The sequence below is a fragment of the Synchiropus splendidus genome, chromosome 13 (genome assembly GCF_027744825.2).
Source record: "Synchiropus splendidus isolate RoL2022-P1 chromosome 13, RoL_Sspl_1.0, whole genome shotgun sequence".
Classification (NCBI taxonomy): domain Eukaryota; kingdom Metazoa; phylum Chordata; class Actinopteri; order Syngnathiformes; family Callionymidae; genus Synchiropus; species Synchiropus splendidus.
In genome coordinates this window covers 16041362-16053949 of record NC_071346.1, presented here as the reverse complement: position 1 = coordinate 16053949, position 12588 = coordinate 16041362, and the positions used below count along the sequence as shown (strand labels likewise).

General features: G+C 42.9%; 2 protein-coding genes across 5 annotated transcripts; both read left to right on the top strand.

Annotated features, from left to right (window-relative positions):
• Positions 1-109: 109 nt before the first annotated feature.
• On the top strand, positions 110-7019 carry bpnt2 (3'(2'), 5'-bisphosphate nucleotidase 2). 2 transcript variants are annotated; one of them, XM_053883638.1, is made up of 8 exons: positions 111-555; positions 2110-2179; positions 2251-2397; positions 2879-3038; positions 3642-3737; positions 3879-4040; positions 4242-4376; positions 4591-7019. In XM_053883638.1, exons 1-8 carry the CDS (start codon positions 437-439, stop codon positions 4734-4736), a joined length of 1035 nt encoding a protein of 344 aa, XP_053739613.1. In that variant the 5' UTR covers positions 111-436; the 3' UTR covers positions 4737-7019. The 2 variants fall into 2 exon arrangements, with proteins under 2 accessions (XP_053739614.1, XP_053739613.1); XM_053883639.1 differs by lacking the exon at positions 3642-3737 and having other exon boundaries at positions 110-555.
• Positions 7020-7167: 148 nt separating this feature from the next.
• trnau1apb (tRNA selenocysteine 1 associated protein 1b) lies at positions 7168-12462 on the top strand. Of its 3 annotated transcripts, none has more exons than XM_053883641.1 (9): positions 7168-7441; positions 7656-7753; positions 8084-8186; positions 8724-8776; positions 8979-9107; positions 9441-9557; positions 9631-9913; positions 10734-10779; positions 11773-12462. In XM_053883641.1, the coding sequence occupies exons 1-9, from the start codon at positions 7406-7408 to the stop codon at positions 11910-11912; spliced, it is 1005 nt and encodes a 334-aa protein (XP_053739616.1). In that variant the 5' UTR covers positions 7168-7405; the 3' UTR covers positions 11913-12462. The 3 variants fall into 3 exon arrangements, with proteins under 3 accessions (XP_053739616.1, XP_053739617.1, XP_053739618.1); XM_053883642.1 differs by having other exon boundaries at positions 8087-8186; positions 11773-12459; XM_053883643.1 differs by lacking the exon at positions 11773-12462 and adding an exon at positions 10858-11764.
• The last annotated feature ends 126 nt before the right edge of the window (positions 12463-12588 follow it).

The window sequence follows — 12588 nt, the reverse complement described above, 5'->3', positions numbered from 1 at the left end:
CGAATGAGTAAAACATGCATCGTTGTGACCTCTTGGCAAGAGCGCAGCCGCGTTCTTATTCTGGTAGAACTCATTCGTGGCAAAATTTCTCAACATGAACAGTTACCCGGAAGTAGACTGCCTGACGTCGACCTTCGGCTACGTAGAGGAAAGATGGGTGAACAGAGGAATATTGTTCTGGTGGTTTGACTCCGGCGGAATTAAACGGGGTCTCGACCCGACGACGGTAACGTGGAATGTGATTTTAAGCCACATGACTGTGTGCTGTCGGGTGTCGTTCAGAGCACCGAAGCGCTTGCACCACCTACTTTGGAACGCGCGCGTGACAACGGACGTGGGAATCTACGATTCCAGTCCAAATAAACACTCCTGATCTCAAGGTCCTGGAAAGCCACGTCACTGGTCCGTGAACGACAGGTTCATTTCCTCCTCGAACATGGCTCCGATGGGAATCCGCCTGTCTCCGCTCGGCGTGGCCGTCTTCTGCCTGCTTGGTGTCGGTGTCATCTACCACCTGTACGCCGGAGTCATCTCCAACCGCCTGTCTGCTTTCAGGTAGGTGGTCCGAGTGTGTCCCAGCGGGGTTCGTGTTGCCAGCCATACCAATGTTTAGAGCACGTTTTCAGCGGGGACAAGGGAGGTTTTACATAACAGGTAAACATGCAATGACCACGCATTCCTTCTGGCACCTGAACCGTTCATTGCTGTGTCTTCTCGTGAAACAGGATCTGCTGTAACAAGTGTGTGTTCCCTCAGCACCACACAATGCTTTGGGGTTGTTGGCAGAAGAGCTTTGTTATTTTAACTCGCCCGCCCAGTCTGCAACCAGTTCCGTCTCAACAATCATGTGTGTTCATTCTATTTGTTCTATGATTCAACATTGTAATCGTTGGCTGGAGAAATTACTGTTAGAGTTTGTGAGTGTTCTCTGTCCCTGATGAAAACATTGTTGTCCATCTATTCGTTTTTCCAAGAGACTTTTGATCCAAAGTCTTGTCGCGGGGGCAGCAGACAGAGCAAGGAGTCCAAGACTCTCCTGTGAATCCTCATGAAACGCATCCTGTCCAGTTGGGCATGACTAGGCCCCCTAATGCTCTTCCTGTGTCTTAGAGGTTAATGAAACTGTTTTGTCTCATCTTGTCTCTTATTTTGTCAAAGGTGAAGACCATGAGGCAGCAAATATACACTAGTTCCTGGTTCCATCTGCTCTCTTAACAGCGACTTCTTCTCGTAGGAGTCAATCTGTCCCCAACTAGCAGCCTGTAGCTTATGTTGGTCTTCAAAGTTCAGAGTGGCCTCTGTCCTGTCTCTTAAATGTCCAGCTAGGTCAGCTGCTCCCTGTGTTTGTTGAATGATGAAGAAAACTGACAAAACAGACCCTTGTCTCTGGAATGTTCCCACCTATTTCAGATAAGATAAGAGCTTCACTGTCCATTATTTAAACTTATTTTGGTTAGTAGTGTGACCACTTTGGAGTGATTGGGTTCTGGCAGTGTTCTGTTTTATCTGGATCCATGAATGTTTTGAAGGCTCTGCTGCTACTGCACCTCTTCTTTGTGCCACCTTGCTGTGTGTTGTGCACCCTCTGTCCAAATGTGCTCATTGCACTCTGTGATCGTTCAAATAGAGAATTATATCAATGTAAATATATGTATAAATACATGTTTTATTCCTTTTCATTATATATTTGGTATTTTTATTCTTTTTTCCACTGACAGGAATTGTTTCCATAAATGAGAGAAGCATCTGCTTTGAAAAGAATCTGATATTATGCACATTGTGCAAAGATTTTCCTCTCCTAGTGAGAGAACAAGCAATTCCAATCTGTAGAATCTGCCCTTGATGACCTCTACAATCTCCACACTTTGGCGGATCTTCTACACGTTTTAATCTTTCACGATCTAATATCGCACACCCCTACCACCTGCAAAAGCGGGAAAAGATCTCGCCCTCTTAACCTGCATGCATTAGTCGAGGTTGACCTGCATATTTCATAGTTAGTATACTCTTATTACCAGCCATGGTTGAGGAGTCCCTGCTTTAAATGCTCCAGTCAGAAGTGTTCAGCCTGTCTAATGTAGTCAGTAAAATCTACTTTCTCTCCTGCAGGCAAAGAAGTGTGAATCTAAGGGAGCTGCTGGCCGTCTCCGTGGAAGCTGCTGTTCTTGGTGGCAGAGAGGTCTGTTTTAATCGTCCACCTCAGCGGTGAATGTTGTTCCACGTCTCACTACCTTTCTTCCTTCTCACCAGGTGAAAAAGGTGCGAGAGGAAAATGTTCTGATGGAGAAGTCGAAGGGCAAGACTAAAGAGGGCGCCAGTGAGCTGCTGACTCTGGGTGACCTGCGGTCACACAGAAGGATGTTTAACCTCTTGAGGAACACGTTTCCAGATGTCCTGGTAAATAGATGCGTTTTATCAGTGGTAGAAATGTGGAGCACATTTGGTCGTACCTCAGGATACGGTTCCACTTTATTTTCTCCGGTTATACATTCTGGATGAAGGTTGGTGGCTGAGGTTGTTACACTCAAACTGTCTTCTCAACAAAAGTTGTAACAGCCAGTGGTTGCTATTAGTTTTTCTCCTGTAAGCCACTGAACTACTATACTGCAGTAGTATGTTAAATTGATATGGGGAACGTTCGACCTTTATTAGCTCACTGACGTTACCGTGAAGTGAGCTATTTTTGCAGAACTTATTTGAACAGAATTATCTCCAGTAAGAAAAAAACGGATGTGTATCGATCTAATTTATTATACAAGCTTTGCTAGACATGTTGAGTAAATTGTGCACTGTCACCAAATACTGTAATATTATTAATTCCTTTTTACTCACTGGGAACTATTGCGCATAAGTTATCATCATGTCTTTTCTCTTACAGGTACACAGCGAGGAACACGACAATACAGTGGACAAGGATGCGACCTGGAGCAGAGACATTCCAGCGGACATTCTGGACAAGGTCAATGGCAGAAAGGAAGTCCCTGCTGAAAGCATCACTGTGTGGATCGACCCCTTAGATGCAACTCAAGAGTATACAGGTGTGTTCCTCCTGACAGGAGTGCAGCATTCAAGACAGTGCTTAAGGGGGTCCTGTTGTACAAACTGCGTGAGCTGTTTCACATCTCAATAAAAAAAAAAATTTAAAAAATTGCCATTTCAAAGTTGCATCAAGTTAAACAAAATAGCAGTCCCACTCAAAACGCTCCAATTTATAATGAAAGAGCATCTTAGTCCTCAGAACTGGGACTCCATCCAGCTGGCAGGAGAAAATGGTAATTGTTTGTGACATTGATATTTCATTCCTATGCCCTGTTCAGTGCGTCAAAGACTGATCAAACACAGTAATACAGATGGATTTACATTGTCAGAATTCTGACCATGCGTGTGCTGGAGGCTTACACTGCTGTTGAAAATGTTTCTGTCAAAGCACATGCTCAGACTGGGCAGATGACTTCCTGAGATAGCAGTCTTGAATTAGAAGAGCACTGAGATGCTGCGCAAGGCAACTCATGATCCTGCTGAATATTAGCCAGTTCTTTTGTATCTGTTTGGTGTCAAGATTTGAAATCTATTAGTAACTCTGAAAGTTGGAAGCGCACGTTAGGTTTGTGTCTAATGTTGCCCTCTCTTGGTCTCTTCAGAGAACTTGGTGAAGTATGTGACCACGATGGTGTGTGTTGCGGTAGAGGGGAAGCCAGTGATTGGTGTCATCCACCAGCCTTTTAGTGGATTTACTGGTGCGTACAGCAATGTATAGCTTGTTGGAGAGACTCTCGTACCCTGCTTTTCTAGCCCCTCACATGACTGTAAACAACAAAAACCACTTCAGGGTGATGCCAGTCTCAAGCATACTTTTCTCCTCACCATTGTCCCTGTAGCTTGGGCGCTAGTTGACGGTGGGACCAACATGGGCCGACGCTCCACATACAGCATCAACCCTCCCAAGGTCATCGTGTCACGCTCTCACTCAGGAAAGGTTAAAGGCTATGTTCAAGACGCCTTCGGTAACAGCACCACAATCATACCAGCAGGGGGAGCAGGTGAGTGGCTCCTGTAGCCAGATATTTGTCCCAGTCCTTGAATTTTCTCAATCTTAGAATTTTGAATTACTAGGCCTGATTTTACCATCATGGCTGATTGTTTTTTATCATCTGGGTTCTTCAACTATATTATATATATATATTATTGAGTTCTTGTCAGCACTGAACTGTAACCTGCTCTTCTCTCATTTTGTCTCTAAGGATACAAGGTGTTGTCCCTTTTGGAGATGCCCGCCAGCAAATCTGACACCATAGACCAGGCGGACATTTATATCCACGTAACCTTCATTAAGAAGTGGGACATTTGTGCGGGAGCAGCTATTTTAAATGCACTGGGTATGATCTGCACTCACACATCTTTACACAAGTCACGTGTCAGTGGGGTCCATCCATATTTTAGCACAAACAAAAAATGTAGATGATAGTTGACCTTCAGGGAAGTGGTTAGTGAGGCTGTTTATACTAGTTTTGACATGGTCACGTTTACTGGTTATAGCACCTCAATGATGCAGTTGTTTGGTGTCACGCTGATTGTTGCCGGTATTTGCAGGTGGTCGTATGACGACTCTGAAAGGCGAAGACATTGACTACAGTGGAGAGCCACTCAACAAAGGAGGCCTCCTGGCCACAGTGGGTGTGAATCACATATCTGTGCTGGAAAAACTTCCAAGCTGGGACCCCGAGGACAAGCAGTAAAAAGCCCTTAAAACATGGTTCTAGTGATTGTTTGGAAGAGTGAATGCAAGCGGTCCCTGATCTTCCACTCCGATGTCTCCAGCATTGGCCGGATTGCGGAGCGTCCAAGCTGCGATTGCACATTGGTCCAATGAACATCTGAAACGCACATTCATACTTGACACTGGAAGTCCGCTCCTGCCTTCTTCATTATAGTGCATGATTCTCATGTGAAACATTTAAGTGAGCACAAGACTTTGAAGCCAATGATGTCTTTGCAAGTATCTGTCTGTTAACCCAGTGAAGTATAGTGACCCGATCTGAAGAGTGTATCACAAGATGTGAAGAATAATTCTGGGAGTGAAATGGTGGAACTTGAGAGTCTCTTCACCAGCAAAATAACCTGTCGGTCTCATATCAGCGCATGGGTTTCTGAGTGCAGACAACAAGAGGAGGCAGAACGTCTGCTCCTCTGTTTTAGTCATAGTTTGCCATGATGCCCTTCAGAATCGCAAGCCATCAAGTTGACTATTAACAGTCTCAAAAAAGGGAAACACATGGGCTGTGAGGGAAAATTGAAATCAGTCAGTCTATTATTTTGCAGTTGGAGACTCAAATTTCTTAAGTACAACAATCCAAAAGTGTCAATGTTTTACCAGCGATTCTGCTTGTCATGTGTTCATCTCAAACACATGACTCGTTTTTTTTCCTGAGTGTCATGTTTTCAGTTTACAAGACACCAATGTTTACCCTGAGATGTGGTTACAGCCCTATTCCTGAAGCGTTACTGTGTGGTTTTGCTGAACAGCAGTTTAAAGCAAATAGTCATCGATTTGCTTGAAAAATGAGGTGAATAAGTACAATGTCATTGTAAGGAAGTATTTGTATTTTCACCTGTCTCGCTCTGTCCTCACCAACTGCCCCATTGGGTCACCAACACCTACTGTTGCTATGAAAGTGATGATGGGCTGATGAAACTTACTGGAACAGTGTTGTCATTGTCAGAGCTCACCAAGGGGCGCTCTTTGTTGAAGACTGACGTCATGTTTCAAATAGTTGTCTTATATCAATGATAAACCTGCAGGGTGCCATCTTGTGGATTCTGAAGTGTTTCATGAAGCTTCACCAGCTCTCCCTCACTGACATATTGGCCTGATGTGCCTAGAATTTGAAATTTCAGTGGCTGTTAACTGGCTGAACAATGTTATTCAGGTTAATGGAAATGGGCAGTGATAGGGTTACTATGGGCACCATGACACAGAACATGAAAAGTTGATTCTCAGCTCCCAGGACATATTTTTTGGGATGAAAAGAAAAAGTCACTGATGACTTATTTCCAGTTATGTTGGTGAATATTGCTTCATCGAGGAGACATTTGAAGAGTGTAAGCTAGTAACAACTTAAATCTTGGATGTACATTTCATGCAGAATGTTACAGGACCTGGAAAAAAAAATTCAGACAAGAATGGGCAGCTTCAGTTGAGAAGGTTGTGTCTTATGCACAGTTTAAACAGTGGACATATTGACATCAATGCCTGTGGGGGTTCATAAATTGTACTGGTGAGATGTTTCTTCTACTGTTATGCTTTATTTATTGTGTTCCGTTGAGATGTCTCACACTTCTGCGTTTGAATCCCGGTCCAGTTAAATAACCCTGCTGTGCATGATAACTTGTGTTTTCATAAAAAAAAAAAAAAAAAAAAAAAAAAAAAAAAAAAAAAAAAAGTTGAGCCCATTTTACATTTTTGAGGGCATCAGTGCACCACATGCTGTTCTCTCTGGACTGTGACCAGGTGAACTTCCTGGATTTTATACAACTCAATAAATATTAATCCAAGAGCATTTTCCAAAATACAGTTTTCCAGCCAATAAGGAAACGCTGAATATTCAAACAGCTAATCGTCTTCAACCTCTAAGGTACGATTACATTTTTGCCTTTCAGCACCATAATACTTTATTATATTTGTCTCATAAATATTTGTATAAGCACAGTGGGTAAATAGTCAATGTCAGTTTAGTACTTGCAGCTTGTATTGTAGTTGTTTTGCTTTACAAGCGAATGTGTTTTTGTATTCGCTATTCATTTGCAAAACAAAAACATTCCTAAAACTGAAACGTGGATCAGCAATCGCACGCGTATTAACACTGCCATCTAGTGGTTGTGGCTGCATGTGGGTTGTTGTGTTGGTGGTGGATCAGTCCACATTTGTGCATTTGTGTCTCAAAAAAGCGGGGAATGCGTGTCATTGCTTGTCCATAAAGGCGAATCTCACTCCACAAACACAATCTTCAGTTTTACAAATGCATTTTTTGCAGTTTTGCAAATGAAATAATGAAATATCTACAAACACACACAAACGTTACAAACATTAAATTGGCATTTGTGGATACCATAACACACGTGCAAAACATTGACCATTTGTAGGTCAACCTCTGTGCATTCAGCATGTAAGTTGTAGTTTATCAACACCATCACAATTATGAGTTAGTGACGCGTTACTTAACGTGTAAACACAGATGCCGTCATCACCCGGAAGAACACCGCAACCCGGAAGCGGAAACGGATCTACATATGGCAGACCGATGTCACGAACGTTTTTAGCTTACGTTTGTTTTTATTTTTTGTTTTACTCCATGAATGGTATTCCGTTGAGTTGATTGTAACGTTCGTTTACAACGCAGAGGACACAATGTTCAACAGACAAACCTGCCTGTGGATGGGTGACGTATGTTTGAACCTTCCTGTTAGCTTGGTTTGGAGCTAATAGCTAACTCAGTTTGTATATTTAAGTTGTCATGTCTTCACCGTTTGGTAGTAGATGCCTTTTAGTACATTGTAGACGTTTTTTGTCGGAGATTGTTGCTGAATTAACGAATAGTGATTTCCTGTAGTGTGTATCGAGTAAAAGTTGTGTCTCATTTGCACGTCTTGGTGTTTAGTTGGACCCATACATGGATGAGAACTTCATCAAACAGGCTTTCACTGGCATGGGGGAAGCCCCGCTCGGAGTCAAGATCATCACACACAAAATTACAGGGTAAGCGTTCACGGGACTAGTTGCTTGTTTTGGAATTGATGTTTACAATATTTGGATTCAAACGAGACATACTTCATTTTACATATCATTTATCTGTGTCCTTTTGCGAATGCATTTCTAAAGTGGCTCAATTTAAAAGCAGTTTCAAGAGTGATGTATCTCTCGAGTATTCGTAAATGTTGTGTAGGATAAGCCGCAACATTTGTGACCAGGGAAGATGTATAAGGTTGAGGTGGACTAGACGGACTTGCTCTGACTACCGAAATGTCAGAGAGACAAAGAACATTATATTGGAAACTCCCTCATACAGATTTTCTCTCCTTCACACAGCAGCAATTCAGCAGGATACTGTTTTGTGGAGTTTGCAGATGAAGCAAGTGTTGACCGCTGTGTTCAAAGACTCAACGGAAAACTAGTTCCTGCCTCAAACCCGGTCAGTACTTCGCCCGCGTAACCCAAATATATGTTTTGGCTTGTAATGCTTAAACATGAATGTTTACCGAGAATGATATTTCCTGTTTCCTGCATTGGACTTATTTGGTCATTAGGTCTTGGTCCTTGTTCTCAGCCTTTAATCTTGTGAATGAACGAAAAGTATATTTCTGCAGAAGCAAAATTTAATTGTGATCTAAAGTAAACTGCTTTATCAAATAAATCTTCTGAAATGTTGAGCCTGTGATCTGTTTTCCGGCGCCTACATTTGTGAGTTTTGCGACGAGATTTCACCGCCTTGTACCTGCTGCTAAAGGTGGCTGCGTGTACATGTATGCACTTTGTTTGAAGCTGGTGAATAGAGTCTCTGGTAGGGACTAACTGAGGATTGGGCTAAAGGCTGGTCTGATTGGAGGAGGTATGTAAACCCAAATAACCATAATAACTCAAGTCTTTATTTCCAGCATTATCAGTGTTATACTACACATCCCAGGGGGGTCAGGTTTACTCAGTACGTCCTCTTTCTCTCATTGTACAGCCCCGGAAGTTCAAGCTTAATTTTGCTGCCACTGGAAAACGACTGGAGGCAGGGTAAGTGTTGCTCAGCCTGTGACACTGCTCGCACCTTTGCTTCCTTCCACGATGGAAACATTCTTGACGACAATGTGAATGACACTGACAGTATTGTTTAAGACAAAAAAAGCAATGGGTTGCCAGACGCTGACATATCCTCTCCAATATGAGCCGCCATAACCGCCTGCTGTTGATACATTCTTGTTGTTTTTCCTCTCAGGCCCGAGTACTCTGTGTTTGTAGGTGACTTGGCCTCTGAAATAGATGACTACCAGCTGCATCAAGTTTTTAAGAAGTACCCCTCCTGCAAGGGTGCCAAAGTAGTGACAGATCAGTATGGATATTCCAGGTAATCCTTCATTTTGCCTGTGTCAGTTCTTCAATGTTGAATTATGTGAGCATATTTTACGAGCAGTGCAATGGACTTCCTTCCTCATTGTTGGACAGAAGGCTGCAGAAATGTTGTCTTGCCATCTTTTGCTAAACCTATTGTTTTCCCCATATAGGCTAAGCGAGAGCAACTCACAATTCAAGTGATGCTACCTCATGTTAAAAGTAAAACAACCAGTTTCAGTTCTACCATAATAATACCCATTATATTCTGTTTCTCATACGTGGTCAATAAAATACCAAGTATGCCGCGTGTGTAGGAGAGTGGAGTCTGACTTTGCTTTGCTTGCAGAGGCTATGGGTTTGTCAAGTTTGGGGATGAGGAGGAGCAGAAGAAAGCCATAGAGGAGTGTCAGGGTTCCAAGCTTGGAGGGAAACCACTCAGGCTCAGCGTCGCAGTGGCAAAGAGGTTTGACCCTCATGACCTAGTTACCAAGGTTGATGGGTTTAACGTGTGAGCTAATATTGAATTCTACTTTCAGCCAAAAGATGAGTGGCTACCAAGGAAGCCAAGCACAAAGTTACAACGGCGGCTACAGCCACCCCCCACCTGGTTACTATGGCGGTCAGATGGCTGGTCACGCTGGTTACTACCCTCAGTGGGGGGGGTATGACCAGTATGGAGGCTACAGCAGTGCTTATAACAGTGCGTACAACAGCGGATACAACAGTGGCTACAACTACTATGGATATCCACCACCGGGTCACATGATGGTCCCGCCGCCTGCGGAGATGCCACCTGCTGACACGGCTGGAGCAGCGGAGGTTGGTGACTCTTCGTCCCCCTTCAATCCTGGTCACTGCGTTGTTTAATCCTGCTGTTTCAGGAGTGAGAATCACACTAGACTTAGGACAGTTTTACCGTATTTTTGGCTATATAATACGACCAAGTTATTCATATTAGTTCTAATATTTCTTCAATAGCGTCCAGAAAATGTGTCCAGATGGGTCCATAGTAAACTGTTAAGAGACATCAGATACATTGGGGGCCGCAGACAGATGGCTCAATTTAACCCCTAAATAAAACTGGCAGAGCAGTCTGTCAGACAGGTTCTACGTGAGATGTGGACCGTTGAATTCCTCATCTCTACACTATTATATTTAAACACAAAATAATGATGTTGGGGACAAACTCTTCTCATAGGTTTCATCATAGATCAGTTGTGCTTCAAGAGAGATTGTAGTGTGTCACCCACTGTACACACGATGGACATGTATTCATTGTTAGTTTTATTGTTACAGCCAAAATGGCATAAACATTTATTGTGATATTTGTTTTGCCCATAAGTCCTTCAGATTAATTTGTTTCGGGCAACAGAGGCAGAAACAATTCAGAAGAAGGAAGATCTGGTGTGTGGGTAATTATCTGGGTATTTTGTTCGTTCAGATATCACAATCTTTTGAGGTTTTAAACCTATCTGAAGCAAAAGAAGCGTGGAGGTGACCGTGTTCGATATCGGCCTTAGTTGGTGGCCAAGCATAATACTTTCTGATTCATGGATTCATGTGAGAATGGATATGAATAAGCTTCACTCACATGCATGAATGTGTCATTGTCATTTTTAATGATTTCTTTGTTTTCTAGCAAACTCAGGGGGAAACTGAGGCGGGTGAAGAGGAGCATACCGAAGGTACAGTTAGTGGTGTCTGTATTTAAGTGCCAAGAAAAGAAATATGAAATGAAATTGTTGTCCCGGACCTACTTTCAGATTAACAAGGCATGAAGTGATGAACATGAGCTTTATTTCTTGTTAAAGTTTTGGTGAAAGTTTTTGGTTTGCTTATCTTGCACTTCCAACCTCTTCTGCTGCCACTGGGCGCGATACAGAACCAAATCTCCGGCAGTTTCACTACCGAGGCAAGCAGCGTTCCTTTCATGTATTTGGATGGCTAGTTACTGTGTGGAACAAAGGTCAATGTACAACTTCAGCGAGGAGTTTCCATGGACTATGATGTTTGTTGATGACATAGTGATCTGTAGTGAGAGTCAAGAGAGAAGAGAAATGAAGCTCAGTTGAGCCACGACTATAGATGTGTGAAGAAGAGTGGCAGGAGATAAGATGAAAGAGCGGCACACTTGAGGAGGTACTAGGAAGAACAAGGTGAGGCATGATGTTACCAGCGAAACAGCTCATCCAGACACAACTAGAGGAGCACTGAGGAACATGATGGATCAAACAGTTGATGATGGGGAAACCAGGTGAGAGTAGCGAAGGACGACCAATGAAGTCACTGCATGTAGTAAAGGAGGTTGTGAAGACGCTTGGGTGTGACCAAGGAGGATGCACAAGGTCAGTGCAGACCAAGGGGGGCGACTTGCTGTGGCGACCCTCGACAAGTCATGTTTTACTGGAGTCCATGATGTCGAAGATACCTTCAGGAAAGAGCAGTAGTATTTTTTCCGACCTTTTTTCACATGATCATATCATGATAAATCTTTATAAAACAACACAACTTTAACGATGTTCCTACCGGTAGGGGGGGCTAGATGTTTCTCTGGGTGGAATTTCACAGGCCTGCAGTGGTTCTATCTGAATTGTACATTATAGCTGGAGGCACTGGTCTATTGTCAGCATGGATGTGCAAGTGAATGAAGTAACCGGACATCCCATTGTATCTTACAGTTCCAAATACAGAGTGTGATGTGGAGCAGTGGAACAAAGACTTTATCCAGCGAGGTGAAGAGCTTTACGACAGTCTCATGGACTGTCATTGGGATCACCTGGACTCTGTGGACTCCCCCATCCCATCGCAGTCCGGATAAACCCGACAAACTCTTTCACTCACCTGACGATTTGGATTTTCCTGTTTTGTCATCTGTCTTGAGGTGTCACTGAAAATTTTGGAAGTTTGTGAATAAGATCTAATTTTTTTTTTTAAGGTGGTGTAAACTCACCACTCGATGAGGACATGTACCATCAATCTCCATGAAGGATTTTTGTTTTTCCTGCCCATTGGTTGGTAAAACTGTGAGCTGAAACACCTGATTTTGTCAGAGGAGTCATGTATGTCTCGTACGCTGCAGACTTGACAAATGAGTACTGCGCAGCTGTACATGATTTTACAGTTTCTATGGTGAAACATTTGTATTTATATCTTCCTTTCAAATGTGTTTTAGCAATAAAGTCACTATGGGAAGAGTTGAGATCATGTGACTGGGTATCGATTTCTCATCCGAGTGAGAGAAATATTGACAATGAAACATGGTCGCAAATAGAAAATCTTTCCACAGGTCTGAGAAAAATGTCCGCTCAAAACACGGATTACATGCAGGCAATTTACTTGCTATTTACGTGACTGCAGTGGCCTGAAGTGTACAAAAAGCAAGTGTCACAAAAGAGGGATTCACAGGCTTTATCAGTTTGAGAAAGGATATTTACAGAAGTGGCTAAAAGTTATTTCATATGCAGCGCTTTCTAATGTGTGATCAATATGCTGCT